Here is a 19,741-nt window from a genome sequence, read left to right as displayed (position 1 = left end):
CTACACATCCTACGTCTGGCCTCTCTTCAGCATCAAGTTTTGCTCTTTTGAACCCTTTGTCTGACTAACATTATCTGTCTATTGAACAGTTTCAGTTTGCTGGCTAACACTGACCTCTGTATGTAGTTTAAGCTGCTTACCACATCCTGCCTCAGCCTCTAAATCTCTTCTTTGTTGTAAGGTTCATATTATACCATCTTCCTAATCTTTACAAAAGCTTCTCCAATATCCACAAAATTGTATCTTTGCCATACACTGTATTTTTTTTATTTTACCTTACAGTTCAGCTTAACAATCATTACCCTCAGTAAATCTCCGATCGCTCCAAGTCACGAGCAAGACGGAAGACGAACGTCATCATAACTGATCATCACGGATCAAATTGACGTCACTAACGCTTTGCCGTCAGCTTGACTTCTGGGTCCGCACCACCTACTTGAACTCAATCGCACAGCCTTATGCTCGATGCTTCTCGGCAAACTGCTGCACTGAAGCTTTAGTGATGTCCCTCACTTCGAAATTGCTTCGGATAAAAGCATCTGCTAAATGAGTGTTGTGATGTCACTTTCACATGTGTTTCTACTGTATCTCCACTATTACAATGCACTTTTTCATCTTCACCTTCATTCTGTGACGTAGCACAAACAAAACAGTGAAGATGGAATGTGTTGCTCTCACCGCACACTTATTCTTGCCATTGTGACAACAAACAACTTTTTGAATACTTTATATGGACTTTTTTTTTTTTTTTGCAGAATCAGTTGGCTAGTAGAGAAAGTGTGTATTTTTTTATCTTCCTTGAAAATAAAAATAATACAACAGTATATGTCAAAATATTAAAGGTGAGGTTTGTTCTTTGACGCCGTTGCCCTGTCGAGACAGCAATTTAGATTAGTTTTCATGATTCCTTGCCATTAAATTACAGCGCCTTTTAAAACTCACTAAGTGCTCTGTGATGGCAGCAGGCTGTGATTGCTTTAGCGTTTTTTTTCTGCGGCAGGACACTATAAATATAGAAGAAATTAATTCAATTTTGGGGTCATTATATTTGAGTAACTGCATTTACATAGCTAATTGTTGTTTCCACTTTTACATACCAGTGAGTAATGTCTGTTTAATTACTTTGCTTTCATGTTGAAATTATGTCTTTTTAACATAGTTATCTCGACGCAAAGATGTTTTATTACTTAAATTAGATAGGATGTGTGTGGGAGGCAGATATTTATTGATCATTGGTTACACTCGCAAATAAGTTTTCCTGGAACTTTCGATTTGATTACTGATTTGCTCTGTGACCAAACATTTGCAAGTTGGGCTTTGTAATTAGAGTGTGTTTTTTTTTCCTCCTCTCAATCCCTGATGTGTCCAGTTCACTGGGCTGTGCATTCAACTCCCACACCGGCTATTGTCAACTCAGGTGGGCTTCCCCAAGCTCCTTGACCCCTCTCAACATGGGCGAGCATGAATTACATTAGCCACAGTTATGTAAACATTAATTAGATGAGGGATTTAGATATTGGCACAACACCAATCTCCCGCTCTGCGTTGAGCTGGAAGCCATCGCTCTCGGCTATGCACAAGTTTGTGTTTGTATCCCAGCGCACATGCATGTATGCATGGCTTTGTGTTTCTGTTATGCTCACAACAATGTATACTTTGCACTAATAAACCTCCAGCAGGAAGCAAGAGCTGAGACTATAAGTATGCGCAGCCATCTGCTTGATTGAGTTGTGTGATATAACACTGAGCCCCGGGGTGGACATAGTTTAGTTTAACTTGGGTTGGCAATGACTTTCAAACAAGGCAGAATGAACAGGGGCCTAACTAACCACAAGTAGGTTGTACGTAGCCCGCGGCGATTCACACAATTAAAGTCAAGATGCTGCTTTGTTGCACCCCTCCTCCCCGCCTGTAACAGCACGTAAAGAATAACAAAATGGATCCGTCATCCGTTATCTGCTGTAAATCATCTGTGACACTGAATCATCATGTTTTATTTGGGAGTACATATGGAGTCGAGGCCTTGCGGCTGTCACACGCATTACTCTCCATTGACACCATGTACGCAGGCAATGAACAAATGAAACTGGGGTGTAAATTACCCATAAATCTCTGCTCCAGAGAAAAGTCTCGGGGAAGAAAAAAACCCCTTAAAATAAACCTGAGAATTAGCACAGGGCTGGTGATGTTTGATTTCACTCTGAGGTGCTTGTTTGAGTGAAAAAGTGGATGTGTGAGCGCAATGTCTTATTCTCATGAAAGAACTTAGAATGTTTGTAGCAACTGCAAATAATAGAAATGAAAGGCTTTCTTCACTTCCCGTGGAGTCCAGAATGACAGCAGAGCAGCAAGAGTGTAACGTTTCAAAGCCACCACCTCACATCTAACCTCAGAGCCTGAGCAAGTGTGGACGAAATAACAGAAACACCAAATGATATCAAGCACCTGAGAGGGAGCAGTGTCGCGCTTTGCTTTGAATGAGATTCAAGCCTTCTTCAGGTGCTGTCACAGTCTGAAACTTTGTTTATTGAATAGGAAAAAAAAGAAAAAATCCCTCTGGAGGATGAAGGAGGTAGAAATCTGCTTTGCACGCTGAGATCCAAAACTACCCGTAGAAGTTCATTGATGTTCAGATCTTTTCATTTCTGAGGTGGGGAAGGTTTTGTGCTCCTTACGCCAGGTTTTTTTTTTGCTTCTTTGTGCAGAGGCGTTAGATAAAAGTGGTGTCTAAAAGGCAGCCCTGCCTTACATTCAAGTTTTGTATGCTGAAGGTCACAATGTACAGTTTTCTGAAGAATGATGACAGAGGTGCCAGTTCAATTTAGTGGTCATATCTGAGGCTGTTTGTTCGAGTTACTTAACCGCTATACTTTTAAGTGTCCATTTGTGACAGGCGTTTCTCTTTCACAGATGCACTTACTGCTGTCGTGATTTGTAGAGGTCAGGTATTTACCTCATGTTGAGGGGCAAACATACTTTAGTTTTAGTCGACATTTAAAGCTGACAGTCACCTTTGCATTTGTAACTGTAATGTGGTATAAATTCCATATTTCACGTGGTGTCTCTACGTTTCTCAAATACCTAAGAATGGCTTTTAAATGCAAATCACAGAGTTGTCAGTTCATTGATGAATTAGCTTGAGCTGTAAAATCATGACTAATACTCATTTGTGTGAACATACAAGCTTGCAATTTAAGGTTTAATTCAACCTGATGAATTTAATACAGTTTAGCACAAATTATGCTTTACCTCCAAGATCAAATGTTTTTTTCTTTTAGAAACCAGGGGTGTTTGAGTATTCTAAACCTGAGACGCCCTGTGAAATTCCTCTAAATTGTTTCACTTACTCAAACTCTAGGGCATGGGGTGGGGAAAGGCACGGATTAAATTTACATATCAAAGCAAGCGTACCGATGCTTGAGGGTCCCTGCATAGATGTATGTGATCCATATTATTTATAGCTCAGGAACCTCCCCTGGGATCCTGATGCTGTTCTGCGTCTGTCATGCCACGAGAGAGGACAGTTGGGTGAATGTAGCTTGCAATTAGTGACTGTTGCATCATGTCAGGCCAAAGGGTTGCATGATGCGTGACCAACATATAATCACGGCATTGATCAGACAACTTTTGGGAGAACAAAGCAAACTGGCTGACAGGAGTCACACAGTCATCACAGCGAGAGAAGGTCTCTATATTATTATCACTGATTCTCTGCTCCGACATGAATCTGATCATGCGGGGACGCTTAGCATGCCAGCAACGCACTGACACTCTGTTAGCGATAAGTGACAGTGGCCCTGAGGATGAGAAGAGCAAGGTGATTTCTGCCCTTTTGCTAATGAGCACCGCTTCTCTGAGTCACACATCGACTGATCCAGGAGGAGTTGCTCCTGTTGAACGGCACTGTTGTCAAGTCAGTCCATGATTAGGGATACACATGCAAAAAACACCATAGCCACTATAGTGGAATCATTTAAACAACAAAAATGATCTTGAGTTGCAAAAGAAGCCAAAAGACAAGTTCATCTCTAAACTTGAGCCCTGCGTCACTGACTTGGAGTCATCATTTACGTCCTCACTTGCATCTCCTGCTCAACGCTTTACTATTGCAAATGTGTATGAGTTTTTGAAGTTCAATAAAATGTCTGATTGACTATCCCACAAGGGAGGCGACAGCACTTCCACAGGGTCTTCAGTGAATCTCTAAAAAGGCCAATTTGTCACTTGTCAGAATACATATTTTGTTTGAAACAATTTCTCTCTGTATCATCATTTTTTTGTATCTTTTTTTTTTTACATTCCCCATGATCCATTGCCATCAAATGGTGGGCGTCAAGTTGAGCAGCACTTAGTGGCTAAAAGCCTTCTTGTCTTTAATAACGCATGTGAGGGTATATCATCAAGACAGCTTTCTGTCTTTTTGTAAGTCACATTTTCACACAAACTGATCAGTGCTCTTTAAATTGCATTACAAAACAGTGCTATACATGAAACTATATACATTCTGTTCAGCTGTTTTCTGTGTGTACGTCATATCTGTAACAAGCATGCTGTTTCCCAAAATAATGTGTGCTTGACCAAATTCTACATCCTTCCTGCAGTGAACAATTCCCCAGAGGAATTAATGGCTGTCTGCATTCATTAAGCTCAGTATCAGTCTAATTATGCGCCAGTGTGCACCTATGGACTAATTAACGGGGGATCAATAAGGGCCCTGGATGCCCCTCACGTAAGGGCCCGGCGCTCAGCCCCCTCATTATTGGAGCTGTACCGAGGCTTCAAAGAGGATTTCTCAGGCTCTACCCGAGGGGCTGGATGACACATTAGGCTGCACAGGTTCGGCAAAAGTTGGTGTCTCTGCTCCTCTCTCTCTTTTTCTGTGTGTGTGTGTGTGCGTGTGTGTGTGTGTGTGTGTGTGTGTGTGATGGGGGATCTGATTATATGTATGTGAAAAATACCACAGGCTGTAGAAGAAGATGACAAGCTATTTTAAGACACTCCACAAGTTATAAAACCCAGTGGAAAATTGACGTGATCATGAGGTGAAAGACTGGAAGGATCTGTGACAGTGTAAATTTAACCATAATGTTTCTGCATTGCTAATATATTAAATCTCTCTCCAGTTATTGTGTGCTGGATTTAAAGGAACAGTTTGGCATTTTAGAAAATATTATTCTTATTCACTTTCTTCCGGAGAATTAGTTACGAAGGTTGATACCACTCTCATATCTGTAGGGTAAATATGAAGCTACAGGGTTAGGCTTAGCAGCTAATTAGCTTAGCTTAGTTTAGCCTAGCATGAAGACTAGAAACAGGAGGAAACAGAAAGTGTGGCTCTGTCCAAAGTTTTAAAAAAAATCCACTTACCAGCTCAATAAACACATCATATCTCTTTTGTTTTATTAGTATAAAAACAGAAGTGAAAAAATAACACTTAATAGTTTTACAGGAGATTGCTCCAGGAAGTGACTTCACCCCACCAAAATAAAACTCTGTTAAACCATGTGTATTGTTTTTACATCTCGGTTTTCGTATGGATTAATCAAACAAGATATAACATGCCAAACCATGCTACCTGTTCCTCCTTGTCTCCACAAGACATCAAATAGGCTTATTTACCAAAATGAGAACTATCCCTTTAAGCTCAGTCTTACTGAAATACTTCAAAATAGATAGATATCATTTTGATTGACTGGGAATGATAGGTATGCTGTGACCTGCAGTGAAGTGCTGTATGTGGACCCTGACTGACTGTTGATGCCGAAAAATACAGAAAAAAGTACCAGCTGTTGGTGAAGGAGACTTGAAGATTTGTTAATCACTTACTAATCATTTCATCATTATTCTCACAAAGTTGGTGGACTTGGTGGAGGCTCTGGCTCAGCAGAGTACAGGGTGTACCCGATGATGTCACTGCGATAAGCCCCCACAGTGCTGCTGAATACAAAACTGAGGGACGACCTCTGTAAGTTGCCATGACACCAGGCGCTACCCAGCTCTGTCTGCTTCCAACTTCCAGCATGGAGCCACTGCAGCACACACACACACACACACACACACACACACACACACACGTACAAACACATACGTCATGCACTTGCTTGCATGATCCGGTATCCTTGCTACACACACATACACACACACACACACACTGGTAATGTGGTTGGAATGATATCTCAAGGACTCTCCTCTCCATGCCGTGCTGGTTCTAGGAAGCGGGCCAGGTTCTGGGGTGCAGCTGAACTGTTTCACTCTCTTCACCTGGAGGGAGAGAGTGTTCACTTCCGGGAGACCACAGCTTTGTTTCCTGCTCACCTGCAAACGGCAGCCCCACTGTGATCTGGCTGCGGAGAGCTGGGTAATACCTGGCACAGCATGAGGTCTAAACACAGGATTACCTTTTGCCCTCTGTTGTCAGGGTTTAAAAGGTTTGAAATTAATACAAGAGATGCAGTAAAGTGACAGCAACCCTTTGTTGAAGCCTCTTTACCTTGCAAAAAAGCAGTTGATGCAGTTTATCTTCTCGCCTGTCCTTATTAGAGTGTGAGATACCATGCGGCGCAGGCAGTAGTTTGGGAGCAGCAGGTAGCTGTGAGGCATTGCACTGGGCCAAATGGTGTTTCTGTCCCAACCACAGCAGATCAATAAAAAAGCTCTGACCTCAACTGTCAGCCAACTAAACTCCGTTCGCCAGGGGACACGACGTGGAAACAGGAAGTAGTGAATGTAATCTACAAAAGTGCCTAAGCCTGTCAGCTAACAGCGCAGTCATGCGGATTGTGTGTTTTGCATGAGCAGCTTAGGGTTAACGCGGACAGACAGACCCTTTTATTGATTTCTGTCTGAGAAATCATGTCACGTGAAGCTGTTACCCATATTTACCACAGTGATGGATCTGTAGGCTCACTGTATGTACAGGGAATATTTTAATCCTCCTATATGCTCCTATGACATGTATGAACCTTGAAATGTCTCCTATGCATGCTCACTCCCTTTTTTTTTTCCTTAATAAAAGCAGACATCACCTTGTAAAACATACAAAAATACAGCATGTTTTCATTGAAGACAGAAAACTGAAATATAGTTTACAAAATACTGTAAAATGTGAAAAAAAAGCCTTCTCTGTCCTCCAACCAAGTAGGTCAAAGAATTTTATGTAATAATGCAACGACTATAAATACACAAGCAAACTGTCAGCAGCTAATCATGTCTGATTTATGCCAGGATGGTGCTGATGAGATTATTTTGCTCTCCTTCTATATCTGGCCCTCCAGCGCTCTCACCTCTTCTTTGATGCTAACAGGTCAACTTTGGGAAGGAGAGGGAAGTTTCAAAGCCTCAGGCTCGTTTTTGCATGAATGAATGTCTTTTATTTCCCCCTGTGATTCATGGATCATCATGGCCACCAGCTAGTAGGTATTTAAAGATGAAGATGACAAAAAGAGAAGCGCACACATCGTCACATGACCAACGTTTTTTCACAAATACAGAATAGAGATACAGCTGTAACCCGTGAAAAGCTGTGTGAAAAGCTTCAAATAAAGCGGAGAAACAGCATTTTAACTGCACATGTGCATGCATTCTATAAATAGGGATATAAAATGTGGCATGAACGGTTTTTGTAGCCCTTTAAATAATGCAAAACACTGATCCTGTTAGAGCTACGGGTTTGCCCCTGTTTAGTGAACCATTCACAAGTTCTATTCATTCATAAAAAAACTGTAGATGTGCAAAGGTGCTTAATCCTTTCATTATATCTCAGTTATTTTATTACGTGTCAGCCTTACTCTCAAAATGAAGATACATTAACTTATGTGATATATTCTGCTTAAATAATCAAGTTCATGTTTGTGTATAGAGAAAGAAATGTTTAGGATTTTGTTCATGATCCCCCTGTGTTCAATACTATCATACGAACAGTACATGCAAACGAAAAAAATGATTTAACCTTTATTTAACCAGAAAGTTTACCACAATACCATGACACCTTGAGAGGCATAAGGGAGCAAATGTGACTATTTAGAATAGTTACATTCCTCCTAAAAACACCTTTTGGATGTGTGGGTTGAATGCCTGACATGAAGGTAATGTTTCCAAATGCAGTCTTTTGCACAGTTCAGACTCTGAGGCTCATCCATCTAGCTGTTTGAAATAGGACATATGTGAACATTGTTGTATATTTTCAGGGAGGTCCATTCAGTTGACCATTTAAATTGCAGTAATGAGTTTGTGAATAAACAGGGTCAAGCCTCCGCAGGCTGTTATGTAAGGGGAGACATTTCTTAAAACAAAAATAAAAAACCTAGTTTAGGTTTAATTTTCTTTACAAAATTTTAAGAGAAATTCCCCATTATTGAGATATTTTATGTTACTGCTTACCACGATACTCTGCATTAGGAACTCAGGTAGGACTAATGTCAGTTTAAAATCCTCCTGCAAGTCCAAAACGTCAAATTTTCAGGGGCTTGCAGGGAAAAAAAAGAGTCAAAGAATCTAGTTGATAAAGAGGACTGAGCTCCTTTGGCTGAAACTAACAAATAAAAAAAATCGAAACCTGCCAGGGTTTTCACATGAAGGCATTAATGTGTTATGAAGAGAACTCTTTCTAAATCTTATCCTCTTAAGCACATTTAAAAGCTGTGGAGACGCAGACACTGACAGTGGGAATGACTTTGCTCCATGGTCACAGCTCAAAGAGAGCTTTATCTGGCCTGTGCTGTGTATTCTTCCATAAGAGAAACACCATGGAAAAGTAATCCCGTTTGGATGAACTTACCCCGGATCAAAAGTCAGCAAAAAAATCCTCAACACTTGTGGAGACAGTGGGTGACACATGCAGGCAGCTGAGGCCAGCAACTAACTAGTGGACTGTGTTTAAATTGGTTGATTTTTAGACAATATGCATCCACGTCACAGAGGACCTTATAGCATTTTCTAAATCACAACAGGGACTTTGGGCCACTAATTACGCATTTCCTCCTCACATCTCCAAACACAGCATCACTTGTGACCTTATCTCTGTGCCTGTCAGAGTGTTAGCATTCACATGGCAAGTGTGGTGATGAATGTAATTACAGGAGCCCAAAATAATAACACCACTGTTGTAGAGAAACCGGCAGCCAGTCTGTCGTAATAGGACCCCCACACACCCCCCCCTCCAAATTAGTGGAGACAAGGGCAAAATAGAGTTATTATAGTCCTGGATCTATGGCAGAAACACATACAGAATACATTACAGAGAGGGGAGGATATTAATACTTGACTGAATTTAATCTCTCATGAAAACACTTACAGTAATCCTATTATAAAGTTTATCACACAGAACTTTAGAATGACGTGCAGCCATTATAAAAGTCACGGCACAGAAACTCACAGAGAAGAAAACACCAAAGAAGACTTTAATATATTTCTTGACTCTATAAACAATATATACTCAAGTAAAAAAGCTTCCAAAGTATCCCTAACTTTAGGGGGGAAAAGATATGTGCTGCATTTTTATTTAGGTTTTTTCCCACATTGTTGTATTTTGTCACTGATATAATTATTGTATTTTGATCAATCTTAATATTAAATACAAAATGAGTTTGTACACTCAAATAATTAGTAATGCAGTTTATTCATTATTAGAATATTACAGAAGGAGTGAAATGCACTCGCATTTTGGCTGTTTTTGCTGTTTCAATACTAAAATTAAAGAAATAAAATCAGCATGAAAACCAACTAATGAGCACTAATAAGTATACATATGCTTATACTTATGGGGATTTTTAATTTCAAGTATGCCAATTAAAAAAGAATGTAACTCTATATAGAAATATTGAATTTGAGATTGTTGTATAACATGATCATTGGCATGTTTTGTCAGCCGCTGTTTCCAAGGTCAAGAATGAACTTTAACACTCAACTTTTAAATCAACATGGACAAGAAACCCTTGTGCTCAGAAAGATTTAGAAAAAAAAAAAACCCTAAAACAAATGTGTTTTGCTTAGTATTACTTTACCTGGATGTTTGAGCTTCTCTCTGCGGAATGATTTACGTATTCACACAGTTTGATACTAGTTGACTGTTTTCACATGAGGGAAAGTTTCTCTGAGCTCACCCTGCCTCTCAGTTTAGACTTATAGATATGAAATGATTTTGTGGGGTCATAAAGTTTGGAAGCCAGTCATTGGTCCAGTATGCAACTTACATAAGTTCAAAGTGGAGACTTGAAACTTCCAGTGCACATATACTGAGAGTGGACTGTTAAGTGAAGCGGTGATGGAAGTTAAATGTTTGTATTAAGAAATATTTGCATATTTATAGATTCTGGATTTTTCCAGAGGCAGTAGGCATAGTTTTAAGATCTTGAAGATATTTTAAAATAAAGTAAGTAAACTTTTGTGTAAAAATTATATCAGAGAGTATTTTGATGTGTCTTGAAACATGTCTGGAAGGAATTTCTCATATTACTGCAAAAGATGAGTATCTATACATATTTTTCTATGTATATTGGGGTTTTTTTTGTCTTTTTTGTCATCTAATTATTCCTGTAGGCTCATTCATTTCACTTCTATTGTTTCCCCTATAACTATAACTGGTTCATTGTCTGTATGTTGCTGAATTAAAAAAAAAAAAAAAAAAAAAAAACTCACACGAGGAAATGTAACAATGTCACCCTCTTGTGGCCACAGGTGGAACTTCCCCACGCGAACTGTGACCCGGAAGAAGTTTCGTGTGTTTTTCTGGTTCGCACGTGGGGAGTGAAACATTTAACAGCACTGGGCAACATGGCTGCGTGCAGTGTGGAAGAGCTGTTAGCTAAAGCTGAGCAAGAAGAGGCAGAAAAACTGCGAAGTATCTCCGTCCACAAAGAGCTGGACCTGGAGTTTGACGTCGGTAACCTGCTGGCGTGTGACAAAAACCGTATCGAGTCCCGGGACTTCAAGGAGCAGAAGAAAGAGGACTTCCTGCGGTCTTTAGCTCGTGACAACACACAGCTCCTCATCAACGAGATCTGGAAGCAGCCCACGGAGAGGGTCGAGGAGGCGATTGTGGCTAAACTACCGGAGCCGACGACCCCGCTGCCCAGAGAGAAGCCGCCTCCAAAACCCAAACCTCCGACCAAATGGGAGCAGTTCGCCAAACTGAAGGGCATACAGAAGAAGAAGAAGACCAACTTGGTCTGGGATGAAACTGCGAAGGAGTGGAAGAGGCGCTGGGGCTACAAGAGGGCCAACGATAACACCAAGGACTGGCTGATTGAGGTGCCGGAGACCGCAGACCCGAATGAGGACCAGTTCGCCAAACGCGTCAAAGCCAAGAAGGAGAGGGTGGCCAAGAACGAGTTCAACAGGCTGAAGAACATCGCCAGGGCGCAGAAAGTCAAAATCCCAGGAGTGGGGCTGACCCCTACAGCCCAGCAGTCCAAAGACGAGCTGGCCAGAGCCGTCAGTGTGGCCAGATCCTCCACAGCATCCGCGGGGAGGTTCCAGGACCGGCTGCCTAAAGAGAAACCACCAAAGAACACAGGCAAGAAGAGGAAGTTTGAGCCCCTCATTGGTGACTTTTCTAATGAGAAGCAGAAGCAGCTGGAGCTTCTGAAAATCATGGACAGCAAGAAGCCCAAGTTGGACATCACCAAAGCTGTCAACAAACAGATGAGAGAGGAGGACAGGGAGGAGGCCGCAGCGAAATACAAGAAGGGAGCAGGGAAGAAGGGACGCAAAGGCAACATGGGAGGGAAAGGCAAAGGCAAAGGAAAGGGTGGGAAAGGCAAATTTGGGAAAGCAGGTGGAGGAGGTGGTGGTGGTGGAGGAGGAGGAAAGAAGAGATCTAAACCTGGGAAGCGCTGAGGACTCTCATCTCCTGCGTCCTGCTACATCTGTTGTGCCTTGGCATCAAAGCGTTGGACTGGACATTCATGATGCAATAAGTGACTGTTTGATTCATCTGTGAATGATGGGTGTGATGTTGTGACTGTCCAGGATTTTTGAGGCTCTTCCACTTTATGTAAATTAGTTTTACTGTAAATTGGTCCCAGTATGTGTAATAATGTAAAACACTGATAAATACACTTAAATCTTGCAGCCCAAATTAAAATCAGGTGATATTGTTTCCTCTCCTGTTTTTAATTGAATGCTGAATTTACAGTCGTCACAGCTATGAAAGATATATTAAATATTCTGATTTACAAAATAGTAGCTTCAAATTGCTTATTGTTCCCCAGTGTCATTCTACATACCATTAGTCAACTGACAGAAAAGGAATTAGCAACTATTTTTTAACATCACCTGGCTCCGGCTGTTTCATAACATTGTAAAATTGAACATGAGTTTGGGGCTGTTAGTTGGACAAAACAAGACATTTTTAAACATCAATCTTAAATGGAAATAATAAATAAATTTAAGTCTACACATCTAATTTTGGACTCTAAATCTAACATAGGAAGCAAAAATGAAAACCACATTATGATAAAAGGCAATGCATCATGTTTATCACAGCATTGTGAATTGTAACATTTCATACACAGGCAACTAGCAGCAGAGGTGAGGTCTTTAGCCTGTTTTGTAAAGTAGCCAGAGTTGGGACACATCTAACATCTCTCCTGGAAGGTTATTCCAGTTATGTGTAGCATGATAAGTGAATGCAGCTCCACCCTGTTTTGTCTTACCCCTAGGAACACTGAGTACACTGGTCCCTGATGGTCTAAGACTTCTAGAGGGCTCATAAACACATTCAAAACACCAAACATTGGCCTTTTCCGTAACTTGTTAATTGACTGTAATCGTCAAAGCTGTCATGTGTGGCACTGTAAAGCATAAAACAGTACACCATAATTTGCTGTAATGTAACAGAACCGCAATAGAAAACAAGATAGTAGATGCACCGGAGTAATGGTGAAGTCATTACGCCGTGATGGTGCCCGGAGAAATGTTCAAAAACTTATTGAATTCTGAGATGACACTAGGAAAAGCACTGGTGTCAATATAATATTTTAAGAAATACATAAGTGTGACAGTTGACAAATGTTATACATTTTCATATTGCCCAAACCTTCCCTGAAAGATCTTGATATTATATTTATATTTCCATTTGTCAGGTTCCTTAAATTCAACTGCAGTAACAAACAGGCCAGTGAAGGCATGTCAGCCTGAATAATTAATTGAGCAGAGATGGTCGATGTATAAAGCAGTCTTATATTTCTATCATGTCTCCTTCATCTCTGCTCATGTCCAGTGTAAAACATGTGGGTCACAATATATATTTGTTGCACATCCCATATTTTCTTCCTACTTACCCTAAATTGTCTTAACAGATAAATGCTTGAACTTTGAGCTGCCCAGTGCTCATGTATTTTCTTCTTCCGAGAAGTGAACATCAGATCAGTTTTCTAAGAAGCTTAGCTGTGGTTATTGGTTATGTAAGGCTTTGCTTTGGCCCTGGTGTCTAGACTGAGGCATCACACTGAATTAGGAGCAGTGAGAAGTGCAGTAGAGGGCTCTCAATGCAAGAAATGGCACCTTTAGTACATTTGTACACATCCTAAAACCATTTAAAGCTGTTAATAACACTTTAGGTAGCATTTCTTTAGTCACCATATTACTTGAATGGTATTTTGTTCTGCACAGGTTTATAATTTCATGTTCTGTCTGTTTTGAGAGAGAGCTGTCTTAGACCCAGAGGGGCTGCAATACAGCAGAGTATTCTGCAGGACTCTCGAGGCCATAGATAATGAGGTTAAGTAGTTGTCTCATCCATTTACAGGTGTTTCCTCTTTCAGACATGTGTACAAACACACTTCTCTTCGCACAGTTCACCAGGCTAATCTAGTCCTCCTGACAGGATTTCAACCTTATTTCCTGGGAACGGTTTGTAATTATTTGGGAAGATAAAATGCAAGTTTTTTCTATTGAGATTTGTTACAGAAAATAAAGTTAATGAAGTTCAATATACATTCATCACAACCTTTTATGGGTTATTAAATACCATGTTTCATAATTGTTGCAGGCTTGCAAGAAACTTCCAGTGCTCAGATATGATCATCTGGCTGAGTGATCTCACGTGTTATTGATGGATGCTTTTTAATCGCCGACACAAGCTCACAGCCAAGCTCCATCGCACCGGAGCGGGAGAGGGGAGGTGGTGGTGGTGGTGGTGGTGGTGGTGGTGGTGGTGGTGTCGGGGGGTGTTCAATCACCATCTGTTGAGCAATCCGCCACTCTGTCCCAAGCCCATTCATCTTTGTCCCTGCTCACCCAGGCCACTGGAAAATGGGACACAGTCAATAACCCTAAATCAATCAAGCCCTGTTGATGAGGTAAAATTATGAATTCTCATCCACGTCAGGCGGGCGGTGGCAGTGGCCTCTAAACTTATCTCGCATGTGACCAGATGGTCAAAGAACAATAGGCACTGGCGTGATGATGAGGTGGTCAAGCATGATCTCTGGGATGAAGTCCGCCTTTTTATTCCATTGCTCAACTCAAAATTGTTGAAAAAAGATCTGTGATATTTAACCTTGAAATCTAAGCAAAACCCAAACATTAATCTAATAATCATTCACTTTTCTACCATAAATTCAGATTTTTTTTTTTTGTCCCTAGTCTTGTGCTTTACATGCTTGTGTGTGTTGCACCCTAGCAAGGATGTGTTGTTGCTTGTGTCCAGCTCCAGTCAGTGCTGCAGTGGATTAGTCAGCTGCATTTATTTAAAGGTAGTGGAGAGAGAGCGCAGGAGCCTCGGTCAGTGTGCAAGTTTCAGATCTTCAAGATGCAGCGCATCTACATGCACAGCAATGAACACTTTGAAGTCTTCACCACTGTCCTTGCTCCACAAGGTGAGTGGAATCATATCTGCAGTGAAGCGTGGCTTAGCATGACATTATTTACACTGTTGGTGGGGGGAAAGATGGCGGATGATTAACAAATAATGGCGTAAATCTTTGTTTTCTCTCCTTAAAGAGAGCTCATTTTCTGAAGGTCATGGTTGCATTGATACATTTGCACATGCATTTACGTGAAGATTCAAATGTGCATGATGAAACTAACCTTTTTGCTGATTCATCTTCACTTTTAATGGTTAACAGGGAGGTATCGATACAGAGCAGAAGCTGAAAAGGCAAGTTGACCGTTCTTCTTAATATAAAAATCCATCAAATATTCATTAGTATAAAGCTGGATCTTTGGCTGCATGTTGTTAATTTACTCTCTCATGTCGGACAGAAATAGAAAGCAAAATTCACAATTTCATAAGTGTCACATATACCCGGACTGATGGATATGAGTTTGACATTGATGTTATGTAAAGTCAACCAATTTCCTGTAACTCCATTATGTGTTTCATTTATCTAATTCTTCTGACGAACATGCACCATATTTAGATGGAACAGATAATGGAGAGTAGACCCAGATTTAGGGTTTCTATTTCACTGCACAGCAGTTAATCTCTGAGTCTTGACACATAATCCTCTCTCCTCACTGAGTCTGACCTGTAAACTGCAGACCACTTGGACACTGACAACAGCTTTTAACACTAGAACACAAAGCAATGCGACCAACCACACCTGATCTAAATTTAGTATACAAATGTGAAAGAGCCTCTTGGAAGTTTGAAATACACAATTCAGAGTAAAACTGGCTGTTACTCTCCTTCTGTCCTTTAGATGGTGGTGGTGCACAGCTACAGGCCACACTGGCCAGATGAGCTGGAGCTGTCTCTAGGTGACGTCATCCTGGTGCTGTCCAAACATGAGGAGGAGAGGTGGTTTGGGCGGCTGCAGGACGGCCAGCAGGGCTACTTCCCCGCCTCCTGTGTGATGGAGCTGAGCCAGGTTGGTTTGCCCCTGAATTTGCTCAGCAATGCAGCATGACTGGACTGTGCTGTTGCTGCTGCTGCTGCTTATATCTGAGGGCAGATTTGTCATTTGGATTCTATTCTGTTCTCCTCTTCCATAACAGTGTAGGCTTTAGTTTAATACTGTGAGCAATGGGACTGTACAGGAAAACATTATTTGTTCTCAGAATAATTTTGATTATTTCAGTTTAGATTTTTCTCTCTTTCAGTTTGGTTTTTGAGTGGTAAATTCTTAATAAATAATAATAATACCTAGTATTTTTCTCACAATTTAACCCTGATTGTTGCATATTCAGTCATGAATATTTAATGTAACTAATATTACACCTTGAGTTTAGTTAACTGATTATGAGGAATACTACTTAGCCAGTGAAAACACTGTGTTATGTTTTAGTGAGAGTTTTCTGAGGTTTGAAAAAATAACCCGGATGATGTCATAGTGATTTTCTAACGATTTCTAACAAAAAGTCTGTATTACAAACTAATGAGTTGCATTATGGGAAATGTAGGATCCAGTGTTTGTGGATCTTGGCACAGATTAGAGACTAAAAGTCAGGATATTTCAGACTCTAATCTAACGCTAATTTTTTTTTTTTTTGGCTCTTGTTTCGGTCATTAGTGTGTTTTACTGTATGAATAGACTTGATATAATATGTTAAGTCAGTTTTGGACAATACTTCAATTTTTACAATAGCAAAACCACAGATCATATAATGGCAAAGACATGTTCAATCTAAGGATCAAATAGTGCAAATAAACTTAGATTTCTGTTCCACAAATGTCTAGATAAAGAAATAAAGCAAAAATGACTGATTTAGTGTGAGAATAGTAGAACAGATAGAGGACAGCATCAGAGACAGTGTGTGGGTTATTTCAGGACATCAAGACAATTTTAACTCAAGCGCAGTTTGTTTTCACTCTCAGCCGAATCTTCCTCCCAGAGGCCCGCGAAGGAGTGTATCTCTGAGAACCTCAGCGTGGGACAACGACTCAGGCGTACGCAGTAGATATGGAAAGTAAGTGTAAACCCATACAGCAGCCATAATAAAAAATACACATCCCCCATCAAAAGGTGCATGCATACACATCATGCACACACCAGGCACCCAGCAGCTGTTCCCCACATCCCCCATCCCCGAGTCCCATCCCACTGCTCTCCGCCCAGCGCCCCTGAACAGGTGGCCCTCTCGTCTCTCATTAGTTGACAAAGCACACTGATTACTAAACCCCCAAACACACACATACATGCAGAAGTGCACACGCACACACACACACACACACACACACACACTAGTCAATCCCCTCTCACTACACTGCATCTCATTAAGGCCAAAGAGAAGCAAGAGGGAAAGGAAAGACTGTAGTTTTGCATCTAAAAGGATGTGGAAATGTTTGACAGAATAATCAAATTCTTAGAATCATTTTTACGATGTATTGTCAAATATGAATTATTTTATAAGGGAAATGTTAAATCTTTTAGCTACTACAGCTACAACTAGAGCTGTCTGCTAGGGTACTGTATCTCCCTTGCAGTTTGTGTGAGGGAAGGGGGTATTTATATTTGACGGCCTGCCACTAAACTTTGCTTACACACACATAGACACACACTACACAGAACCCTCTGTACAACTCCGTGCCTGTCTTGTCTGCTCGCGTTGGAATTTGGGTCACGAGGAATAAACAGGGCCTTTGTGTTTGTTATTTCCTCTTTGTCCCCCAGTGGACACATTCTGCAGGCGCTCAGGAGGGGGAGCAGAGGAGGTGGAGGAGGAGGGGGAGGAGGAATGGCGCTGGATGGGGGCCAGGGTGAGCGCGAGGGCCCCTTCCTGGTGCGCAGGCCCCAGATCCCTCTGCCTCAGCCTGTGGCCTCCCAACCTCAGACACACAGATCCCCGGGTCTACTCCACAGGATTTTGTCCAAGTGCCGGAAAAAGAGTGAATGCCAGGGAGCAACCAACGGGGCCTTCGAGGGTGACTAAGAGGCCCTCCTCTTTGTCCTGGGTGGCTGAGCTGAGTTCACTGAGGTGGGCGGACTGCCAGTTTGTAGGGTGAGGAGAGAAGCTTCTGAAATATCGAAGACAGGTCTCGAATATCCCGATTTGAGCAAGTACTTGTTTGCCAAATCCGGTTTTCTTGACTTGGCTGCATTCCAAGAAACAAGAGGTTAAATCCATCCCAATGCAAAACGTACACAGACACACGCAAATTAATGACGTCACAGAAGGTGTTTTGCCTATTACATCTAATGGACAGCGCCTGCTGTGACATCACTGATGGGGGCGTGGCCAGAAGTGCAACATACCTGAAAGATTGAATTTACAGAGAGCTGAGCAGCTGCTGTTTTTGTTTTGTTTTTTTGCCGTTTTTCAGCATGCAAGATCAAATGCCACATATATGCTTTGAAAAATATATAATCACTGTCACTGCAGTCGTAAGTGTTATTAAGGGTATTAACTAGAGGGGATCAGTGATGGGACAAGTGATGCATCTGATCCAGTTTATGCTTTTTCTACAACTCTGATGCTGTTACCTACGAGAAATGTTATTTCAGTTGTCTGTTTAATCATTCATGTTTCTTTACTTCATCTGCTCATGTGAATCTGTGTATACATATGTATATATGTATATATATATGTATGTATATATATATATATATATATATATATATATATATATATATATATATATATATGTATATATATATATATATATATATATATATATGGCTGTATAATATTCAAGTTATAATTATTATGGTTATTAAACCAGCAAATGCTTACCAGCTAACATCTTTTTATTTCAGTGGAAACATGCCTCAGTATATTACCTCATACTTCAACTCCTGTTCATTTTCCTTTGAACACACTGGGCCTCCCTCCTATTTAACAGTGCTGGAGAGAGAACTCTCTCAAGCGAAAGGAAGTGTGATTGAGGCCTGCTGAAAGCCTCGCCAAAGGACCAGGGATTGTGCCGGTTGCCCCGGCAACGACAAAGCAGCTCTCAGAAGTCACACGTAGTCTTCTTCTGTGGTGCCTCCCAGCATGTCCCCGTAGCGGGGTCTCTATAGGGTGGGCTGTAGATTACCTCCTTGCAGAGGACACAAACACCAAACCTAATCCTAACCTTGGCCTTGACCTCCGCAGGGGAAACACACTCCTCCTCCTCCCCCACCGTTTGATATAATCCTTTGTAATAAAGGCTGTAGGAGGCAGTCACTCTGGGGCCAGTGTTTGGGAGGCATGTCTTGCACAGGGAAGGGCGTAAATGTTACAAAAAAAGACAGCTCCACTGGTCCCCTTGAGCAAACTGTGATTCATTAGAAGAATATCTGAGAGGGCTTTCCGCTGCCGTTACTGTTACGGCTTATCTCAAGCCTGTGACTCTATTTCGGTAGGAAACATAAAACCAGATTACAAATTTTAACAAGGTTTCTGTATAATATGTGCATAAATAAGAGCTGTATGACATATCACTTCTCTTATAGCTGGGATTGGCACTCACTTATATATGCTTGACAGTGATTTATTCAAATTCAGATAAGGCCACATACTGTTGCTTCAAAACATAGCAAGTCCTCAGTCAGAGAGAAGCTTACAGTGTGCGCTGGCTTACCTCACACGGTGATGACACACACAAGTGGAAACAGTGACCTATATTGGGCAGAAAGGCCAGGGTCCAGTAACACACACACACAATCCCAGGGCTGTGGACTCTCCCGCCTAAAAGTGTCCTATCCCTGCTGTTTTGTGCTGGGTGTCTTCGGGGGAATGGGGGGAAGGAGAGGGGGAAGGAGGGGTAACAGGGTGCCTGCCAGATGACTGCTCTGTCAGCCCTATAATGGGCTGCCATCTGCTGTCTAGCATACACAAAGGCAAACAGTGTGTGTATGTGTGTGTGTGTGAGTGT

The 19,741-nt window shown here is 41.3% G+C and overlaps 2 protein-coding genes across 2 annotated transcripts; both read left to right on the top strand.

The window, feature by feature from the left end:
- The first annotated feature begins 10,710 nt into the window (after positions 1 to 10,710).
- Positions 10,711 to 12,095, top strand: rrs1 (ribosome biogenesis regulator 1 homolog). The gene has a single exon (XM_056365113.1). The coding sequence runs from the start codon at positions 10,771 to 10,773 to the stop codon at positions 11,833 to 11,835; it is 1,065 nt and encodes a 354-aa protein (XP_056221088.1). The 5' UTR covers positions 10,711 to 10,770; the 3' UTR covers positions 11,836 to 12,095.
- Positions 12,096 to 14,648: 2,553 nt separating this feature from the next.
- LOC130161356 (caskin-2-like) lies at positions 14,649 to 18,558 on the top strand. The gene is made up of 5 exons (XM_056364606.1): positions 14,649 to 14,819; positions 15,069 to 15,100; positions 15,645 to 15,812; positions 16,760 to 16,851; positions 17,556 to 18,558. The coding sequence occupies exons 1-5, from the start codon at positions 14,753 to 14,755 to the stop codon at positions 17,812 to 17,814; spliced, it is 618 nt and encodes a 205-aa protein (XP_056220581.1). The 5' UTR covers positions 14,649 to 14,752; the 3' UTR covers positions 17,815 to 18,558.
- The last annotated feature ends 1,183 nt before the right edge of the window (positions 18,559 to 19,741 follow it).

The sequence above is a fragment of the Seriola aureovittata genome, chromosome 20 (assembly GCF_021018895.1).
Source record: "Seriola aureovittata isolate HTS-2021-v1 ecotype China chromosome 20, ASM2101889v1, whole genome shotgun sequence".
In the NCBI taxonomy this organism is placed as follows: Eukaryota; Metazoa; Chordata; class Actinopteri; order Carangiformes; family Carangidae; genus Seriola; species Seriola aureovittata.
Note: the sequence above shows the minus strand (reverse complement) of the source record. Positions and strands in the feature narration are given on the sequence as shown.

Bases quoted from the DNA above. Each gene is read 5' to 3' on its own strand.
- rrs1 (XM_056365113.1), top strand. From the start codon at position 10,771: ATGGCTGCGTGCAGTGTGGAAGAGCTGTTAGCTAAAGCTGAGCAAGAA.
- LOC130161356 (XM_056364606.1), top strand. From the start codon at position 14,753: ATGCAGCGCATCTACATGCACAGCAATGAACACTTTGAAGTCTTCACC. The intron at 14,820-15,068 runs GTGAGTGGAATC...AATGGTTAACAG, and splicing joins CACTGTCCTTGCTCCACAAG to GGAGGTATCGATACAGAGCA. The intron at 15,813-16,759 runs GTTGGTTTGCCC...TTTCACTCTCAG, and splicing joins GTGTGATGGAGCTGAGCCAG to CCGAATCTTCCTCCCAGAGG.